The 20,297-nt window shown below is 45.6% G+C and overlaps 1 protein-coding gene across 1 annotated transcript; it reads left to right on the plus strand.

The window, feature by feature from the left end:
* The first annotated feature begins 337 nt into the window (after positions 1 to 337).
* On the plus strand, positions 338 to 1,605 carry LOC138650967 (uncharacterized). The gene is made up of 2 exons (XM_069740856.1): positions 338 to 584; positions 944 to 1,605. The coding sequence occupies exons 1-2, from the start codon at positions 480 to 482 to the stop codon at positions 1,472 to 1,474; spliced, it is 636 nt and encodes a 211-aa protein (XP_069596957.1). The 5' UTR covers positions 338 to 479; the 3' UTR covers positions 1,475 to 1,605.
* The last annotated feature ends 18,692 nt before the right edge of the window (positions 1,606 to 20,297 follow it).

Raw genomic sequence — 20,297 nt, forward strand, 5'->3', positions numbered from 1 at the left:
ATGGTGGCTATGGGGAAACACACAAACGGCCCCCATCCCATCCCCTAAATGGTGGAAATAGTCCCACGGACCATCCCCTACAAAAAATGACTGATAACAATAGGAACGGCATACGGCTCATCAAACTTTTAATTTTTGCTGTCTCTTAACTTTTATTTTTTTCTTTTTTAGAGATGTCTACAAATGAGCAGGACTGTGTTCGGGCACTCATAGAGATGTACCGCTCCCTGCCCTGTTTGTGGAAGATAAAATCTAAGGATTATAGCAACCGTTACATGAAGAGAGAAGCGTATGAGAAGCTGGTGGCCGTCTACAGGGAGTTTCATCCCACAGAGACCGTGGATGAAAACATTGTGAGGAAAAAGATCCAGGCTCTCCGCACAGTTTTCAAAAAAGAGGTCAACAAAGTGGAAAATTCTAAGAAGTCTGGGGCCGGAACTGAGGAAGTATATGTGCCCAGGCTGTGGTATTACGACCTGATGGCATTCACTAGAGACCAAGAAATCCCTCGCCCGTGCCAGACTGTGACAAGCCTTTGTGAGCCATCGCCCGAAGATATCCTGCCTGAGTCTCCTGACGAGCAAGTAAGTACCCCCAAGCTTCCCTTCTTGTAGCATGCCGTGTGTCTTGTATGTTTATGAGACTGCATGGTTTCCAGTAATAGTGAGTCACGTTGTTCATGTTTAATCCCCCTGATGATAACAGCTGCCACTTCCTGTGTCCGTAATTAACATATTGTGTCTTCCGCACAGTCGTACAGTATTGCCGGCCAATGTAGTTCAGCACAGCTCTTTAACCCCTTTGTTTTTTAACCCAGGTAACTGTTCCTCATAGGTTCCAATGGGCATAGAGGTGTTTGGGGAGGTGTGGGCTCTCTAGGGCTGTGTGGCAGAGTCGTTTGTATGTTATTTATTTTAAATTTTTCTTTTTCGTGTAATTGCAGGTGCCTCTGCAACAGCGGGAAACAACGGAAGCGAACAATGTCCAGTCCCCTCAGTCCTCCAGTAGCCCGTCTGTCGAGGAGCAGACATGTCCACTGCGCCCATCTAGAAAAAGAAAATCAACAGCAGCCACACCTGTGGATCTCCTGGCAGTGGCCAACAGCATCTTGTCCAAGCACGTCACAACCAAACTCTCCCCATTCGCATCCTTGGTTGAGGAACGTTTAAACAGACTGGATGATACCCAAAGATCTCACGCGGAGAGAATAATGTTTGACGTTATGAACGCGGCAGCCGCAGGAAAACTATGCGACACATCAACATTGAGCATTGACGTCCGTCAGCCCAGTGCCCATTTTTATTGGGGACACCAACAGGAGCCCATGCACAGCACTCCTGTCCGCAGACCTGGGCCACATAATTCTCAGTTCCGGACACCACCTGCACCCCCTTCTTTTGGTGACTTATCACAAGGACCTCCTATGGCCACGCACCACTACAGTGAGATGGACACTTACTACCAAAATTTGTAGTGTTGTAGTTGAAATAAATGAGACTTGTGCTTTAGATGCTCCACAAGTAATCCCCTATGCCTTCTCCCCTGCAGGCATCCTCCTGGCACCCGGTCATTAATCCCCTATGCCTCATCAACATTAAAAAAGTATTGTAATAAAAAATAATAAAATGTTTAATACAAATTATTAAATTTTTGGTTTCTTAAATTTGTGTATGTACTACGTGTCTCTTTGGCTTGGCAATAAATGACGCCGCTGGGCAATATACAGGTCCTTCTCAAAAAATTAGCATATAGTGTTAAATTTCATTATTTACCATAATGTAATGATTACAATTAAACTTTCATATATTGTAGATTCATTATCCACCAACTGAAATTTGTCAGGTCTTTTATTGTTTTAATACTGATGATTTTGGCATACAACTCCTGATAACCCAAAAAACCTGTCTCAATAAATTAGCATATTTCACCCATCCAATCAAATAAAAGTGTTTTTTAATAACAAACAAAAAAACCATCAAATAATAATGTTCAGTTATGCACTCAATACTTGGTCGGGAATCCTTTGGCAGAAATGACTGCTTCAATGCGGCGTGGCATGGAGGCAATCAGCCTGTGACACTGCTGAGATGTTATGGAGGCCCAGGATGCTTCAATAGCGGCCTTAAGCTCATCCAGAGTGTTGGGTCTTGCGTCTCTCAACTTTCTCTTCACAATATCCCACAGATTCTCTATGGGGTTCAGGTCAGGAGAGTTGGCAGGCCAATTGAGCACAGTAATACCATGGTCAGTAAACCATTTACCAGTGGTTTTGGCACTGTGAGCAGGTGCCAGGTCGTGCTGAAAAATGAAATCTTCATCTCCATAAAGCATTTCAGCCGATGGAAGCATGAAGTGCTCCAAAATCTCCTGATAGCTAGCTGCATTGACCCTGCCCTTGATGAAACACAGTGGACCAACACCAGCAGCTGACATGGCACCCCACACCATCACTGACTGTGGGTACTTGACACTGGACTTCAGGCATTTTGGCATTTCCTTCTCCCCAGTCTTCCTCCAGACTCTGGCACCTTGATTTCCGAATGACATGCAAAATTTGCTTTCATCAGAAAAAAGTACTTGGGACCACTTAGCAACAGTCCAGTGCTGCTTCTCTGTAGCCCAGGTCAGGCGCCTCTGCCGCTGTTTATGGTTCAAAAGTGGCTTTACCTGGGGAATGCGGCACCTGTAGCCCATTTCCTGCACACGCCTGTGCACGGTGGCTCTGGATGTTTCCACACCAGACTCAGTCCACTGCTTCCTCAGGTTCCCCAAGGTCTGGAATCGGTCCTTCTCCACAATATTCCTCAGGGTCCAGTCTCCTCTTCTCATTGTACAGCGTTTTCTGCCACATTGTTTCCTTCCAACAGACTTACCATTGAGGTGCCTTGATACAGCACTCTGGGAACAGCCTATTTGTTGAGAAATTTCTTTCTGGGTCTTACCCTCTTGCTTGAGGGTGTCAATGATGGCCTTCTTGACATCTGTCAGGTCGCTAGTCTTACCCATGATGGGGGTTTTGAGTAATGAACCAGGCAGGGAGTTTATAAAAGCCTCAGGTATCTTTTGCATGTGTTTAGAGTTAATTAGTTGATTCAGAAGATTAGGGTAATAGGTCGTTTAGAGAACCTTTTCTTGATATGCTAATTTATTGAGACAGGTTTTTTGGGTTATCAGGAGTTGTATGCCAAAATCATCAGTATTAAAACAATAAAAGACCTGACAAATTTCAGTTGGTGGATAATGAATCTATAATATATGAAAGTTTAATTGTAATCATTACATTATGGTAAATAATGAAATTTAACACTATATGCTAATTTTTTGAGAAGGACCTCTACTACGTTGCTGGGCAATATGCGACGGGGACATGCAAATGCTAGAATACCCAATACATTACCGTCACACATAACTATATTGTTAACGATATCGTTGCTTTTTGTGACGTAGCAACGATATCGTTAACTAAATTGTTGTGTGACAGCGTCCAGCGATCAGGCCCATGCTGGGAGATCGTTGGTCGCTGGGGAAACTACAGCACTTTTTTTGGTTGCTGAATCTCCCGCTGACATCGCTGTATCGGCGTTACACACAGCATGTGTAACGCTGATTCAGCGATGTCGTCACAAGAAACAAGGGAAACATTGGGTTACTAAGTGCAGGGCCACTCTTAGTAACGTGATGTTTACCATGGTTACCGTTGTCAATGTTAAAAAAACAAACAGTACATACATTCCCGCTGTATGGTCAAGTCCCTCGCCTTCGGCTTCCCGCACTGACTGGTGAGCGCCGGCCGGTAGTAAAGCACAGCGTTGACATCACCGTTGTACTTTACGCCCGGCGCTGAGTCAGTGCTGGAAGCTGAAAGCGAGGGACATGACCATACAGCGTGAATGTAAGTATGTATTGTTATTTTTTTTTAACATTTACTACGGTAACCAGGGTAAACATCGGGTTAATAATCGCGGCCCTGCACTTAGTAACCCGATGTTTACCCTGGTTACCCGTGGACTTCTGGATCGGTGCTCGCTGGAGAGCTGTCTGTGTGACAGCTCTCCAGCGACCAAACAGCGATCGACATCATTGTCGGTATCGCTGCAGCGTCGATGAGTGTGAAGGTACCTTTAGAATATGGTGAACATCTACTAATATATATATATATATATATATATATATATATACACACACACACATCAGGAAATCACTAGTGCATAGGATGCTGCAGACTCACAGGTTTCATATGATTGATACAGAAGTAGAGTATGTTCATAGATAGATATGTTTATTGGTATGTATGTAAAATAATAAGAAATAACAAATAGATATATCGTTATGTTCACATTTATTACAGAAAAAGGAGTATCATGGGTCATCCAAAAATTGTTATACATGAGCACTTTTACACAAGAGCACTTGAACCCCCCAAAAATGTCATCCATAATACATGTTAAAAGTTATGCCAACAGTTACGTTACAGCTGTTGATACTGCCATGGGACAGCCCCTGGCCCATTGATAAAGTCAGAGTACTTGTCCCTGCTATTCGTTGCATCATCACAGTTCCTTCCAGAACCCAGACTTTCCAAACCACAAACCCTGTGTGCGTCTAGACGCCATTCGCCCTGGGTTACAGCTCCGTTACCCTGGTCCACAGAGTCTACATACTGTGGAGGGCTGTATGCAGTGGCATCACGGCGACGTAGAAAGTTGTGGAGGACACAACAAGCAAGCACCACAGAGTCAATAGACGTTAGTTTCATGTTTAGTGCTGTGTGGAAAACCCGAAATCGGTTTGCCATAATTCCGAATGCATTTTCCACAACGCGTCTAGCTCTTGAAAGTCTGTAATTAAAGATTCGTCGTTCCGGTGTCAGAGTCTTCTGGGAGAAGGGCTTCAAAAGGTTGGGATGCAGTGGGAAAGCCTCATCTCCGACAAAGACAAAGTTCATGTTTTCTGTTGTGTCACTGTTGGACGGCAAGGCAAGTTTATTATTTTTCAAGCGTTCCCCAAAATCTGTGTGCTCCAAAACTCCTCCATCGGATACTCTCCCGTTAATCCCAACAGACACACTTATGAAATCATAGTTAGCATTTACGAGGGCCATGAGAATTATGCTGAAATATCCCTTATAGTTATAATAAAAGGAGCCAGAGTGTGGTGGTTGGGTGATGCGTACATGTTTGCCATCCAAGGCCCCACCGCAATTAGGGAACTGCCATTGCTCCTCAAATCCCCTTGAAATCTCTTTCCAGTCATCCGGGGTCTGTGGGAAAGGCATGTAACTGCGGTGTAAAACTGAGACAATAGCTTTGCATGTCTCTGGGATGATGACGCTGAGTAGGGATCAGGATATAGCTGCGCTGTAATGCAAGTCTTGCATAGACCTGCCAGTCACCAGGAAACGCAGCGTGACAGCCAGCCTCTCATCCACAGGGACAGCTGCTCTCATCTGTGTATTTTGCCGCCTGAGATATGGTTCTACAGCTGCAAGTAGGACATTAAATGAGTCCTCCGACATTCTCAGGTAGTTACGAAAATCATGCGGGTTGTTATCCTGCAGTTCCCTTATAAGGCCCATATGGGACAATTGATTCCTCTTCTGCAGCCACTGTTTGGTCCACATGCGGCGCTGACGCTTTACACGATTGTTTCGCGCTTGAATCTCCAGCTGGTTGTGAGCTTCTACCAATAACGCGGCCGCAACAATCACAGGTACATCCGAATGAGACATGGCAACCTGAGAAAGGAAAAAAGAAAAAAAAAATTACTACATATGATTTGCAAAACTTACACAAGACATCCAATACTGTAATGCATTCTCCGTTGCGTCACCGATGCTGCACCATTTGACAAAAATGTTAACATAGGATGTAAGGTACTATATATATATATATATATATATATATATATATATACATATATACATATATACATATATACATACACATATATATATATATATATATATATATATATATATACATACACACACATATATATACATACACAGAGATATACATGGCTAATTGTAAGCAACGTTAACACAACAGCCATACCCCATAGATACCCTCCATTAAATGTACCATCCACTGAAACAAACAGGACGATGAGCGCTGCTGATTTATAACGGGAACGCCAAATAGTGACTTCTGGAGCCGGCGTCACACCCGCGACGGTGTGCATAAATGGAGACGCTATAGCGTTGCGAATCGCGCGCCAGAACGGCAGAATCAAGGACCTCCTCTGGGCGTGGCTGGGTGGTGCCATACAGCGTCTCTCTTGCTAAAATGGCGGCGAGACAGCGATGTCCTCCTTTGGGGCAGACAGAGGTCCGCTTTTTTGTAAAAAAAATGGATGCCATGGACTATGAGGGCCGGGAGAGTCGCCCAGCACACCCAAATCTACACAAGAATGAGGTGTTGCGCCACATTGCCCAGAAGATGGAGCGGAGGTTCGGCAGCTGGCACAGTGCGCTGCAGCTGCGCAAAAAGTGGGCCGACCTCCGGTACAAACAGCCACTTTATCTGGCAACGTTGCGGGCAGAGACCAGGCAAGGCAAGTAATAACAGTATAGTGTAATTGGGAGACACACAGTATCGGGAGGGGGGAATAGGGACACTCGCACTGCCATGTGGTGCTTCCCACCTTCTATATATGTACCTCGATTTGGGGAGTTAAATTTAAATTTTATTCCTTTATGCCACTGGCCTAGGTTTGTTATTTGTAGGGGTGTTGGAAGCTCTGTACTTTGGTGTGTAAACATTGTGTTTCTTTATTTTTTGTGTATAGAGAGACAACGCCAGCAGAGGACTACAGCGGCCAGCAGCGTACGCCCACAGCCAGGGCCGTCACGTAAGTTACCCCTCATGTCTGGCAATTGCGATGGCGCCTACTTAATTTTTTATTTAAGTCTACAGCTCTGTACTTCTGGTGTCTAAACCTTGCGTGTCTTTTTTTGGGGTGTAGAGAGACGCTGCCGGCAGAGGACAGCACCCACTGCAGCCAGCAGTACAGCGGCTAGCAGCGGAAGCCCACAGCCAGTGTCGTCACGTAAGTTAACCACCCTTTTTTAGAATTTAATGACGCCATACGGGCCATTAGTAGGGAGGTTAAATATTGTGTACATTACAGGTGCAGTAACCCCACCGCAGGCCACAACCCCGCCCTTTCAACACCCATCTTCCTCCCCCGGGTCGGCGTCATTCTCTCCAGCGACAAGCATTCGTAAGTGACAAAACCAGCGAGCGCTTCACCACAGTGAGTTCAATTGTTAACCAGATATGTATTTGCTTCCTTTCAGCAGCAGGAGCTGTGGCCCGAGCCAGGGGATGGGTGGTCAGCAGCTCTGCGGATGAGCAACAGGCGTCCCTTCTCCGTAAGTATTGAGAAAGTGGGAGGGGTTATCGGTGGGATGTCACATTTGCCAACGACTAAACGGACCCTAAAACATTAAACCTAAAAAATGCCCTCTGGGACAGTACAAAATTGAGTGTGTAGTTAAAAGTACCATTTTACAATAAACGATTTACTAACGATCATTACCAGCTATACGACCTGGTCGTGATCGTTGGTAAGTCATTGTGTGGTCGCTGGGTCGCTGTCACACAGAACGATTGCGTTAACAATATCGTTGCAACTTCACAGAAATCAAAGATATCGTTACAAAAATCGTTATGTTTGACGGTACCTCAAATTGCTGGTTATGTAAACACATGCCACCGTTGCAGCTTAATCACTGTCCATTCTCCAACCTCTTCTATCCACAGAACCGGACACCGTGAGAGAGCTGCTGGCCAAGCAAGACCGCCTGGAGCGTACAGCAGCGCTCATGCTGCAACAAGTACAGCAACATGGCCGCACACTGCGACACCTCTTGAGGCGTGGGAGGTTCTGATTTTTTTTTATTTCCTTTCATTGTTTGGGATATTGTTCTGTTACTTGTTATTTTTCAGTTAACAACATAAAAAAAGTTTGATTTGACACAATTATGTTTGGTTTATTGTGTCTATAGCCGCCGGCAACACACCGTGCGCCAAGAAACGTCGCCACACACACTTTTTGGCCCACATAATATCTCCAGTAGTTAAAAATAAAAAGACTGCAGCTTGGTGTGTCTTTAGTATACAGATATGAGGTGGGCCAAAAATATTACATGCATCTCCATAATCACACAAATTGAGGGGACAATGGTTGTCACACGGTACATATCTATGCTCACCTGCCAGGTGTCAGAAATAGTGAATTCATGAGCCTGTATATGTTTATCATGAATTCATTTTTTCTGACACCGTACTTGATGAATATAGATAGCGTGACAGTGATTGTCTCTTGATCAAAAAAAAATAAGGTCAGTTTGTGGAAAAAAAAATTGGTTTACCAGTTGTGAGCTGTTTTTATTTACTTGCGGAGCAGGCCAGGGACAGCTAAGCCAAGGTAGACACAAGAGTTGGTTGACCTTACCATATAGTTTGCGCAAAAAATGTTACACAGCGCAAAAGAGTTTGCAAACTGCATCCGAAAGTGCCTCCATCTTGTGTGTCCGCTTACCAGATGCACAAGATAGCTGCCAGATATGTTTTATACATTACTATACCATATACTTAGATAAGCATTGCGTCTAGCATTGCTACATAGCCATTACTATACAAAAAAAAAAAAAAGCACAAAAAAATTGAACATACCGTTGATGAGCAATAACAGAACCGATGAAGACGCCGGCAGTGGAGTACGGCGTTCCGAACAGAACGTTCACGGTAGAAGAGGATCGTAGCTGGAGAAGGATCGTTCCGGACAGGACGCTAGAAATGCAGGAAAAACATGCATACGCAGCTCTCGAACAATGTGAATCAATCGCTGTAGAGTCGCGGTTTATATTCTGGGACGCCGGGACGTCACATCCTGGGTGACACCTATCTGGGTGTCACCCACCTGGGTGACACCTATCTGACTACGCTGCCATTCATCAGATCGTTTACACCACTGCTGTTTGACGTGAAGCAAACAACCAGCGACAACGATCCGTGAGTCGCTGTTACGTCACTGTATCGCTCCAGCATCGTTCAAACGTTGGTGTGTTTGACGTCTCTACAGCGATCTAAACAGCGACGCTCCAGCGATCGCCTTTTGGTCGTATCGTTGTCTATATCGCTGCAGCGTCGCTCAGTGTGAAGGTACCTTATGTTAGAACCAAGAATTCCTATTCCTGATTTGTTTTTTGGTGATAGAACTAAGTTTCTTAATTTCAAAAATAATTGTAAGCTATTTCTGGCCTTGAAACCTCATTCTTCTGGTAATCCTATTCAACAGGTTTTGATTATTATTTCTTTTTTGCGCGGTGACCCTCAGGACTGGGCATTTTCTCTTGCGCCAGGAGACCCTGCATTGAGTAATGTCAATGCGTTTTTCCTGGCGCTCGGATTACTTTACGATGAGCCTAATTCAGTGGATCAGGCTGAGAAAAATTTGCTGGCTTTGTGCCAGGGTCAGGATGATATAGAAGTATATTGTCAGAAATTTAGGAAGTGGTCAGTACTCACTCTGTGGAATGAATCTGCGCTGGCAGCTTTGTTCAGAAAGGGTCTCTCTGAGGCTCTTAAGGATGTCATGGTGGGATTTCCTATGCCTGCTGGTTTGAATGAGTCTATGTCTTTGGCCATTCAGATCGGTCGACGCTTGCGTGAGCGTAAATCTGTGCACCATTTGGCGGTATTGTCTAAGATTAAACCTGAGCCTATGCAGTGCGATAGGACTATGACCAGAGTTGAACAAGACGTCTGAATGGTCTGTGTTTCTACTGTGGTGATTCCACTCATGCTATTTCTGATTGTCCTAAGCGCACTAGGCGGTTCGATAGCTCTGCCGTCATTGGTACTGTACAGTCCAAATTCCTTCTGTCCATTACCTTGATATGCTCTTTGTCATCGTATTCTGTCATGGCGTTTGTGGATTCAGGCGCTGCCCTGAATCTGATGGATTTGGATTATGCTAAACGTTGTGGGTTTTTCTTGGAGCCTTTGCAGTGTCCTATTCCGTTGAGAGGAATTGATGCTACACCTTTGGCCAAGAATAAACCTCAGTACTGGACCCAGCTGACCATGTGCATGGCTCCTGCACATCAGGAAGTTATTCGCTTTCTGGTGCTACATAATCTGCATGATGTGGTCGTGTTGGGGTTGCCATGGCTGCAAACCCATAATCCAGTATTGGATTGGAACTCTATGTCGGTATCCAGCTGGGGTTGTCAGGGGGTACATGGTGATGTTCCATTTTTGCCTATTTCATCATTCACTCCTTCTGAGGTCCCAGAGTTCTTGTCTGATTATCAGGATGTATTTGAAGAGCCCAAGTCCGATGCCCTACCTCCGCATAGGGATTGTGATTGTGCTATCAATTTGATTCCTGGTAGTAAATTCCCTAAAGGTCGATTATTTAATTTATCCGTGCCTGAACACGCCGCTATGCACAGTTATGTGAAGGAATCCCTGGAGAAGGGACATATTCACCCATCGTCATCACCACTGGGAGCAGGGTTCTTTTTTGCAGCCAAGAAGGATGGTTCGCTGAGACCGTGTATTGATTACCGCCTTCTTAATAAGATCACTGTTAAATTTCAGTATCCCTTGCCATTGTTATCTGACTTGTTTGCTCGGATTAAGGGGGCTAGTTGGTTCACTAAGATAGATCTTCGTGGTGCGTATAATCTGGTGAGAATCAGGCAAGGAGATGAATGGAAAACTGCATTTAATACGCCCGAGGGTCATTTTGAGTATCTAGTGATGCCGTTCGGACTTGCCAATGCTCCATCTGTGTTTCAGTCTTTTATGCATGACATCTTCCGTGAGTATCTGGATAAATTCCTGATTGTTTACTTGGATGACATTTTGATCTTCTCAGATGATTGGGACTCTCATGTGAAGCAGGTCAGAATGGTTTTCCAGGTCCTGCGTGCTAATTCTTTGTTTGTGAAGGGATCAAAGTGTCTCTTCGGTGTGCAGAAAGTGTCATTTTTGGGGTTCATTTTTTCCCCTTCTACTATCGAGATGGATCCGGTTAAGGTTCAGGCCATCCAGGATTGGACTCAGCCGACATCTCTGAAAAGTCTGCAAAAATTCCTGGGCTTTGCTAATTTTTATCGTCGCTTCATCTGTAATTTTTCTAGCATTGCCAAACCATTGACCGATTTGACCAAGAAGGGTGCTGATTTGGTTAATTGGTCTTCTGCTGCTGTGGAAGCTTTTCAGGAGTTGAAGCATCGTTTTTGTTCTGCCCCTGTGTTGTGTCAACCAGATGTTTCTCTTCCGTTCCAGGTCGAGGTTGATGCTTCTGAGATTGGAGCAGGGGCGGTTTTGTCACAGAGAGGTTCTGGTTGCTCAGTGTTGAAACCATGTGCTTTCTTTTCCAGGAAGTTTTCGGCTGCTGAGCGTAATTATGATGTGGGCAACCGAGAGTTGCTGGCTATGAAGTGGGCATTCGAGGAATGGCGTCATTGGCTTGAAGGAGCTAAGCATCGCGTGGTGGTATTGACTGATCATAAGAACCTTACTTATCTCGAGTCTGCCAAGCGCTTGAATCCTAGACAGGCCCGTTGGTCGTTATTTTTTGCCCGCTTCGATTTTGTGATTTCGTACCTTCCGGGCTCTAAAAATGTGAAGGCGGATGCTCTGTCTAGGAGTTTTGTGCCCGACTCTCCGGGTTCATCTGAGCCGGCAAGTATCCTCAAGGAAGGAGTCATTGTGTCTGCCATCTCCCCTGATTTGCGGCGAGTGTTGCAAAAATTTCAGGCGAATAAACCTGATCGTTGTCCGGCGGAGAAACTGTTCGTCCCTGATAGGTGGACTAGTAAAGTTATCTCTGAACTTCATTGTTCGGTGTTGGCTGGTCATCCTGGAATCTTTGGTACCAGAGAGTTAGTGGCTAGATCCTTCTGGTGGCCATCTCTGTCACGGGATGTACGTACTTTTGTGCAGTCCTGTGGGATTTGTGCTAGGGCTAAGCCCTGCTGTTCACGTGCCAGTGGGTTGCTTTTGCCCTTGCCGATCCCAAAGAGGCCTTGGACACATATTTCGATGGATTTCATTTCTGACCTTCCCGTTTCTCAAAAAATGTCAGTCATTTGGGTGGTCTGTGATCGCTTTTCTAAAATGGTCCATCTGGTGCCCTTGGTTAAATTGCCTTCCTCCTCTGATTTGGTGCCTTTGTTCTTCCAGCATGTGGTTCGTTTGCATGGCATTCCTGAGAATATTGTTTCTGACAGAGGTTCCCAGTTTGTTTCAAGATTTTGGCGAGCCTTTTGTGGTAGGATGGGCATTGACCTATCTTTTTCCTCGGCTTTCCATCCTCAGACTAATGGCCAGACCGAACGAACCAATCAGACCTTGGAAACATATCTGAGATGTTTTGTTTCTGCAGACCAGGATGATTGGGTGTCCTTTTTGCCGTTGGCTGAGTTCGCCCTTAATAATCGGGCCAGCTCGGCTACCTTGGTCTCTCCATTTTTCTGCAATTCTGGGTTCCATCCTCGTTTCTCTTCAGGACAGGTTGAGTCTTCGGACTGTCCTGGTGTGGATTCTGTGGTGGACAGGTTGCAGCAGATCTGGACTCAGGTAGTGGACAATTTGACCTTGTCCCAGGAGAAGGCTCAACTTTTCGCTAATCGCAGACGCCGTGTGGGTCCCCGACTTCGTGTTGGGGATCTGGTTTGGTTATCTTCTCGTCATATTCCTATGAAGGTTTCCTCTCCTAAATTTAAACCTCGTTTTATTGGTCCGTATAGGATTTCTGAGATTCTCAATCCTGTGTCTTTTCGTCTGACCCTCCCAGACTCCTTTTCCATACATAATGTATTCCATAGGTCGTTGTTGCGGAGATACGTGGCACCTATGGTTCCATCTGTTGAGCCTCCTGCCCCGGTTTTGGTGGAGGGGGAATTGGAGTATATTGTAGAGAAAATTTTGGATTCTCGTGTTTCTAGACGGAAACTCCAGTATCTGGTTAAATGGAAGGGTTATGCTCAGGAAGATAATTCCTGGGTTTTTGCCTCTGATGTCCATGCTCCAGATCTTGTTCGTGCCTTTCATGTGGCTCATCCTGGTCGGCCTGGGGGCTCTGGTGAGGGTTCGGTGACCCCTCCTCAAGGGGGGGGTACTGTTGTGAATTTTGTGGCTGAATTCACTCCTGTGGTCACAAGTGGTACTGCAGCTTCTGAGCTTCCTCCCTCAGGTGTTCTGGTGAGCTCGTTGGCTGCTTTGTTATTTAACTCCGCCTGATTCTGTCTTCCTTGCTCCTTGTCAATGTTCCAGTGTTGGATCTGAGCTTCTGGATCTTTCCTGTGGCCTGCTGCTCTGCTTAGATAAGTGCTTCTTTGCTTTTGTTGCTTCTTTTTCTGTCCAGGTTGTCAATTCGTTTTTGCTGGAAGTTCTGAGACGCAAAGGATGTACCGCCGTGCCGTTAGTTCGGCACGGTGGGTTTTTTTTGCCCCCTTTGCGTGGTTTTTTGCTTTAGGGTTTTTTGTAGACTGCAAAGTTCTCTTTGCTATCCTCGCTCTATCTAGAATATCGGGCCTCACTTTGCTGAATCTATTTCATCCCTACGTTTGTCTTTTCATCTTGCTAACAGTCATTATATGTGGGGGGTTGCCTTTTCCTTTGGGGTATTTCTCTGAGGCAAGTCAGGCTTGTTTTTCTATCTTCAGGCTAGTCAACTCCTCAGGCTGTGCCGAGTTGCATAGGTAGTGACAGGCGCAATCCACAGCTGCCTTTAGTTGTGTTTAGGATAGGTTCAGGTATTGCGGTCTACAGAGATTCCACGTCTCAGAGCTCGTTCTATTGTTTTTGGGTTATTGTCAGATCACTGTGTGTGCTCTGATTGCTGGCACACTGTGTCACTGGATTGCCTACATAACACTGTCAGCTCTCCTGTGTGGTGTAGTATATAGAGGATCTGTCAGCTCTCCTGTGTGGTGTAGTATATGGAGGATCTGTCAGCTCTCCTGTGTGGTGTAGTATATAGAGGATCTGTCAGCTCTCCTGTGTGGTGTAGTATATAGAGGATCTGTCAGCTCTACTGTGTGGTGTAGTATATAGAGGATCTGTCAGCTCTCCTGTGTGGTGTAGTATATAGAGGATCTGTCAGCTCTCCTGTGTGGTGTAGTATATGGAGGATCTGTCAGCTCTCCTGTGTGGTGTAGTATATAGAGGATCTGTCAGCTCTCCTGTGTGGTGTAGTATATAGAGGATCTGTCAGCTCTCCTGTGTGGTGTAGTATATGGAGGATCTGTCAGCTCTCCTGTGTGGTGTAATATATAGAGGATCTGTTAGCTCTCCTGTGTGGTGTAGTATATAGAGGATCTGTCAGCTCTCCTGTGTGGTGTAGTATATAGAGGATCTGTCAGCTCTGCTGAGTGGTGTAGTGTATAGAGGATCTGTCAGCTCTCCTGTGTGGTGTAGTATATAGAGGATCTGTCAGCTCTCCTGTGTGGTGTAGTATATAGAGGATCTGTCAGCTCTCCTGTGTGGTGTAGTATATGGAGGATCTGTCAGCTCTCCTGTGTGGTGTAGTTGTTCTGTCTTCATTCACATTGATACGGTGTGTGATCCGACATACGGCATAAACCACTTCTGTCTCCCAAAGAAGCAGACTGTTCTCTGTAGTCTAACTTGTTTATTGGTAAACATGAGCGCGGTAAAACTATAAGAATACAAATGATTTGTATAAGTATTGGGCAAATAATAACATGACTGCAACTAACAGGGAAAGCATACAGGATGATGCAACTTCTATAATAACTACATACAGCAGGTAACCAAAAATCACATTTCCTGTGTACTAGCTGCTATACAGTTAATCACACTCTGTACAACATTACATAGCAAGAACAGGGATAATGGTCTTACCGGATAATCTTAACCGGAATGGCAAGTAAGTGAGGTAGTTCAACACAGCAGATTAACACGTGTGTCCAGGGAAATACACAGAGAGAAAATGGAGTTTCCCCTTCCCATGATACCTTGGTGAATCCCAGAATGCAACACTCTAATAGTTACTGAAAAACACAGGTAATAAATTTAACCATCACTGGGTGGTGCTATAACACAGCAAAACCAAAACTATGGTATTAAACCTTTTTAAAGCTAGATACGAAACCTGACCTTCGCTAGAATGGGCAGAACACTCCCCGCTTGGCATCAACCGATGCCACCCTCAGGTTGTTTTGGCGAAAACAGTAAGACAAGTTCCGCAACTGGTCTGAGGAATAGTTTACTCTACCCGGACTTGCATACTTTGACCTCGACCTTATGCACCTTCCCATCTTTGCTTGGGAGTATCTTAGTGATGAGGCCTAGTGGCCACTCATTACGGTAAGACTGGCTGTCTTTCATGAGAACGACATCACCGGTTTTGATGTTTGGTTTGTCGGTCTGCCACTTCTTCCTGGGTTGTAAGGTAGAGAGGTAATGCTTCCTCCATCTGTCCCAGAAGGTATTGGAGAGACTTTGGACTTGTCTCCATTGTCGTCTGTAGAGGTCCTTGTTGCTAAATTCTCCAGGTGGAGCGCTGAGAACGCTGGCTTTCTGAGTAAGTAACATGGCAGGAGTGAGAATGGTCGGATCCTCAGAGTCACTAGAAAGTGAAGTCAATGGTCTAGCATTAATAATGGCTGAAACTTCTGCCAGGAATGTGGTCAAACTTTCATGTTTGAGTCTTGCGCTACCTGCTTGCAAGCAGATGGAGTCAAGGATTCTGCGTGCCATTCCTATCATCCTCTCCCAAGCGCCTCCCATGTGAGAAGAGTGTGGAAGATTGAAAGTCCAGGTGCATCCCTGCTCATTCAAGTACCTTTCCACACTGGTGGTGTCTAGGTTGGAAGGAATTTGAAGTTCTTTCACTGCTCCTACAAAGTTGGTACCTCTATCGGAGCGTATGTGCTTCACGGGCCCTCTGATGGCGATGAAACGTCGGAGTGCATTTATAAACCCTGAAGTGTCCATGGACTCAATTACTTCGATGTGGACTGCTCTGATGGACATACAGGTGAACATAACCGCCCAGCGTTTGGCGTTGGCTTGGACTCTTCTAGTGTGCCGTGCAACCACAGACCATGGCCCGAATACGTCCAGTCCGAAGTTGGTAAAAGGAGGTTCTGTACTAAGTCTGTCTGGTGGGAGATTGGCCATCTTTGGCTTTTGAGTCCCGCCACGGAGTTTGCGACAAATCACGCAGTTGTAAATGAGTTTACTCACGCACCGCTTTGCTCCAACTATCCATAGTCCAGCAGTTCGTAGATTTCCTTCGGTAAACAGTCGGCCCTGATGTTTCACCAAGACGTGGTGGTGTTGCACAAGCAGGGTCGTGACATGATGATGTCCAGGAATTATTATAGGGTGTTTCTCCCCAAATTCCACTTCAGCTTCTTGAAGACGACCTCCAATTCTTAACAGCCCATCTTGGTCGATGATTGGATGAAGCTTCCTCAAGACACTGTCTCTAGAGACAGGTTTGTTTTTATTGAGGTTATCTATTTCTTTGGCGTAACATTCACGTTGTATGGTACGAATTATAACGTTCTTGGCATTTTCCATGTTTGGAACGGTAAAGGCAAGCTTGCAGTGGTGCCAACCTTTGCAAGGTTCCTGGATGGCGGGTGACGTTGACTTGTAGGATCGAGCCGCATGAATTAAACAAGCGAGGGCACGAACAAGCGAGTTCCAAGTTGAGAACCTATTGAAACGGTGGGATTTGGGGTGATTGTCTTTAGTCACCGTACGTAGGACGGATACCTGAGGGCGGATTTCTTCATCTGCCTCCGGATCTACCAGCTCAAAGATGTTTGACTCGTCCGTGTATGGCGTCGAACGGTATAAGAATGTTGGGCCAGTAAACCAGGTTATGTCCTTAAGGTGTCTTGCTTCAATGGATCTGGTTGCGTGGTCCGCAGGGTTGGGGTTTGTGGACACATAATGCCACTGTTTAGGGTCGGTGGATCTCCTGATCCTTAGCACCCGATTGCTGACGTAGACATAGAAACGACGAGTTTCATTGCAAATGTACCCCAACACTACCTTGCTGTCAGTGTAGAACTCGATTTCTTTGACCTCCAAGTCCATTTCTGTTGAGATAAGCTCAGCTAACTCTACTGCTAACACAGCTGCACAGAGTTCCAGTCTGGGTACTGTGTGTTCACGGAGCGGGGCCAGTTTTGTCCGGCTCATAACAAGCCTCACGTGGCATTGTTCGTTGATGTCAATAGTTTTCAAATACGCCACTGCTGCAATTGCTTTGGTTGAGGCATTGCAGAAGATACAAAGCCTTTGCATCTTGATTTCTGTTGATGGCACAGAAGCATATGGTCGTGCAACGTAGAGACTTGACAGGGCTTCTAACGAGTTCTTCCATCTTACCCACAAGTCTCTTTTCTCACTGGGAAGCGGATCATCCCAATCGGACGTCTCTTGGGTGAAGTCTCTCAACATCATTTTACCTTGGATAGTTACAGGAGTTACAAATCCCAGAGGATCGTACAAGCTGTTCACAACGGACAGGACGCCTCTACGCGTGAAAGGTTTCTCTTCTTCGCTGATCTGGAAGGTGAATGCATCCCTTTTCAAATCCCAAAGTAAACCCAGGCTCCGCTGCATAGGGAGGGAGTCCGTGCTTAAATCCAAGTCTTTTAAATCGGTTGAGTAATCTTGAGAGGGAAAGGCTGCCATTAGTTTTTGGCTGTTGGAAGCAATTTTGTGCAAACTCAAATTGGATGAAGCGAGCATTTCTTGCGCCCTTTTCAGGAGACTGACTGCCGACTCATCTGTGGGTGTGGATTTCAGGCAGTCATCTACGTAGAAATCCTTTTCCACAAAAGATCTTACATCCGATCCGTACTTTGCTTCACCCTCTCTGGCTGAATGTCTAAGCCCATAGATAGCGACAGCAGGGGAAGGGCTGTTCCCGAAGATGTGTACCTTCATACGATATTCCACGATGTCCTTGTAGGGGTCATTATCGCGGTACCAGAGAAACCTCAAGTAGTTTCTGTGTTCTTCTTTAACAAGGAAGCAGTGAAACATCTGTTGTATGTCGGCCATAAATGCTACTGCATCTTTGCGGGAACGAAGAAGTACTCCCAGAAGTCTGTTGTTGAGGTCTGGACAAGATAGAAAGACGTCGTTTAAAGAAACACCTTCGTATCTGGCACTTGAGTCAAATACCACTCTTATCTGACCAGGTTTCTTTGGATGATACACGCCGAAAATAGGTAAGTACCAACATTCCTCGGAATCTTGAAGTACAGGTGCAATTTCCGCGTGGCCACTCTGGAATATTCTCTCCGTGAAGGTAAAGAAGTGTTCTTTTGTCTCTGGTGACTTCTGCAGTTTGCGTGTAAGGGAGACAAATCGACTGTACACAAGTTCTCTGTTGTTGGGTAAGCGTTGCCTCTGTGGTTTGAATGGTAAAGGTGCGACCCAACTCTTTGATTCATCTCTTACTATCTCCCGCTCCATGATGTCCAAGAACAGTCTGTCCTCTATGGACGTTGCTACCTGGTTGTCTTCTCTTGTCCTGTGGAAAACTGTGCACCCTATATGATCTTCCTCACCATCGCATGCATGGTCTTCACAGGAAGGATCAGCTAACGGACAAGGTGGAAGGGCGTTGTGTGGCAATTCTTTAATCAGGAAACTGCTCTCGCATGGCTGGAAGAGAGACGGGCGTCCATTCTCGAGGGTATTGGTGAGCATGCTGTTGACTGATGTCTGCCTGTGTGCTCCACCCAAACAGACGTCTCCCACAATGACCCATCCTAGGTCAAGTCTCTGAGCATATGGGGCGTTTTGTGGGCCGTTGATCTGTCCTCTAGCCTTGTGGACCTGTAAAATGTCTCTTCCGAGGAGTAAGACGATAGGAGCTCCTTGGTCAAGCTCCGGTATCAGGTGAGCTATACATTTCAAGTGGGTATGATGAGCTGCTACCTCTGGTGTAGGTATCTCCGACCTGTTGTTGGGAATTTGATTGCACTCCAGTATCGATGGCAAGGATAAGCAGGTTTGACCATCTATAGACTCTACTTTGAATCCGGTCGCCTTTCTCCCCGCCTTCTCGACAGTACCTGCACATGTCTTCAAGGAGTACGGAGAGCCGGGACCAGCAATGTTGAAGGTGTTGAAGAAAAAGGACTTAGCTAGAGACCTGTTGCTCTGATCGTCCAATATTGCATATACCTTGATTGCCTTATCCCGTTGGCTCACTGGGAATACTCTGACAAGACAGATCTTCGAGCAGGATCTCCCTGCTACAAATTCCTTGCAGATCTCTGTACACTGAGAAGTGACCACTGGGGTGTCAATGTCAGTGTCCGTCTGTTTTTCGGCAGACTCTTCTACTCGTGACGAGTAGACGTGACGTGGTCCCCTGAGGAAGCCAACTTCGCGAAACGCGCGTTGGGGCCCTTCCTGCTGCCTGTCGAGGTTCCCCTTTCCCACATGGGTAAGCTACTGTTATGTTTGGTTGTATGAGTGGCTATATATTGAGTGTATGGGTTGGAATGTTAGCATACGCTGGCTCCCTATATATTGGCCCTTTTGCGGTGGGATGCCTAATTCACCCATCCTTTGTCCTCTCATAAACACCAACATTTAGGGGCATACCTCTTTGGGCAGTTAGTTATCTTTATGTGGTTTCTCCTTGCTCTCGTGTCTTGTTTTGTGTATTTAGGCTTTTAGCCACGTTTTGTATTTATTATGAGCCTTGTCTAAATAAAATTTAACTTTTTGATATTATTATTCTGAGACTCAGGGCTCTATTTACTTTTCTATATTTATACATGAGAGTTTACTCCTGTTCGCCTGTAGGTTTTTCTTATATCTTGTGGAGTTGCGGTTGCGCTCTCATAGTTTAGTCCTGCATGTTTAGGACCACACATTTTCGTATGTGTATCCAGTATGTCAGTTCTTGTTAAACCTACTCGTGACGATACCCCTGAGGGTGGTCCAGGGTGTAAAGCCGTGTTGTGCTCCACACTACTGCATTCTGCGCATTTCACACTGGTTTCACAGTTCTTGGCGAAGTGTGAGGTAGTCGCGCAGCATCTGAAGCATATCTTGTTTTCCCTTAGGAAGCTCTTACGGTCTTCTAGAGGCTTCTCCCTGAAGGCTCTACATTTTAGTAGAGGATGAGGTTTCTTGTGTAGGGGGCAGTGTTTGCTGAGATCCTGAGGTTTGTCCTCCTCTGGAGAGGACTTACTTGCCCTGTAAGGAAAACCTGTGGAGGTAACATTAGTTTTGTGTACTGCCACTGGTGTTTTACTGGGT

This window comes from Ranitomeya imitator, chromosome 10 (assembly GCF_032444005.1).
Source record: "Ranitomeya imitator isolate aRanImi1 chromosome 10, aRanImi1.pri, whole genome shotgun sequence".
Taxonomy (NCBI): Eukaryota; Metazoa; Chordata; class Amphibia; order Anura; family Dendrobatidae; genus Ranitomeya; species Ranitomeya imitator.

Excerpts from the sequence above, each read along its gene's own strand:
- LOC138650967 (XM_069740856.1), top strand. The coding sequence starts at position 480 with ATGGCATTCACTAGAGACCAAGAAATCCCTCGCCCGTGCCAGACTGTG. Across the intron at positions 585-943 it reads CTGAGTCTCCTGACGAGCAA|GTGCCTCTGCAACAGCGGGA; the intron begins GTAAGTACCCCC and ends GTGTAATTGCAG.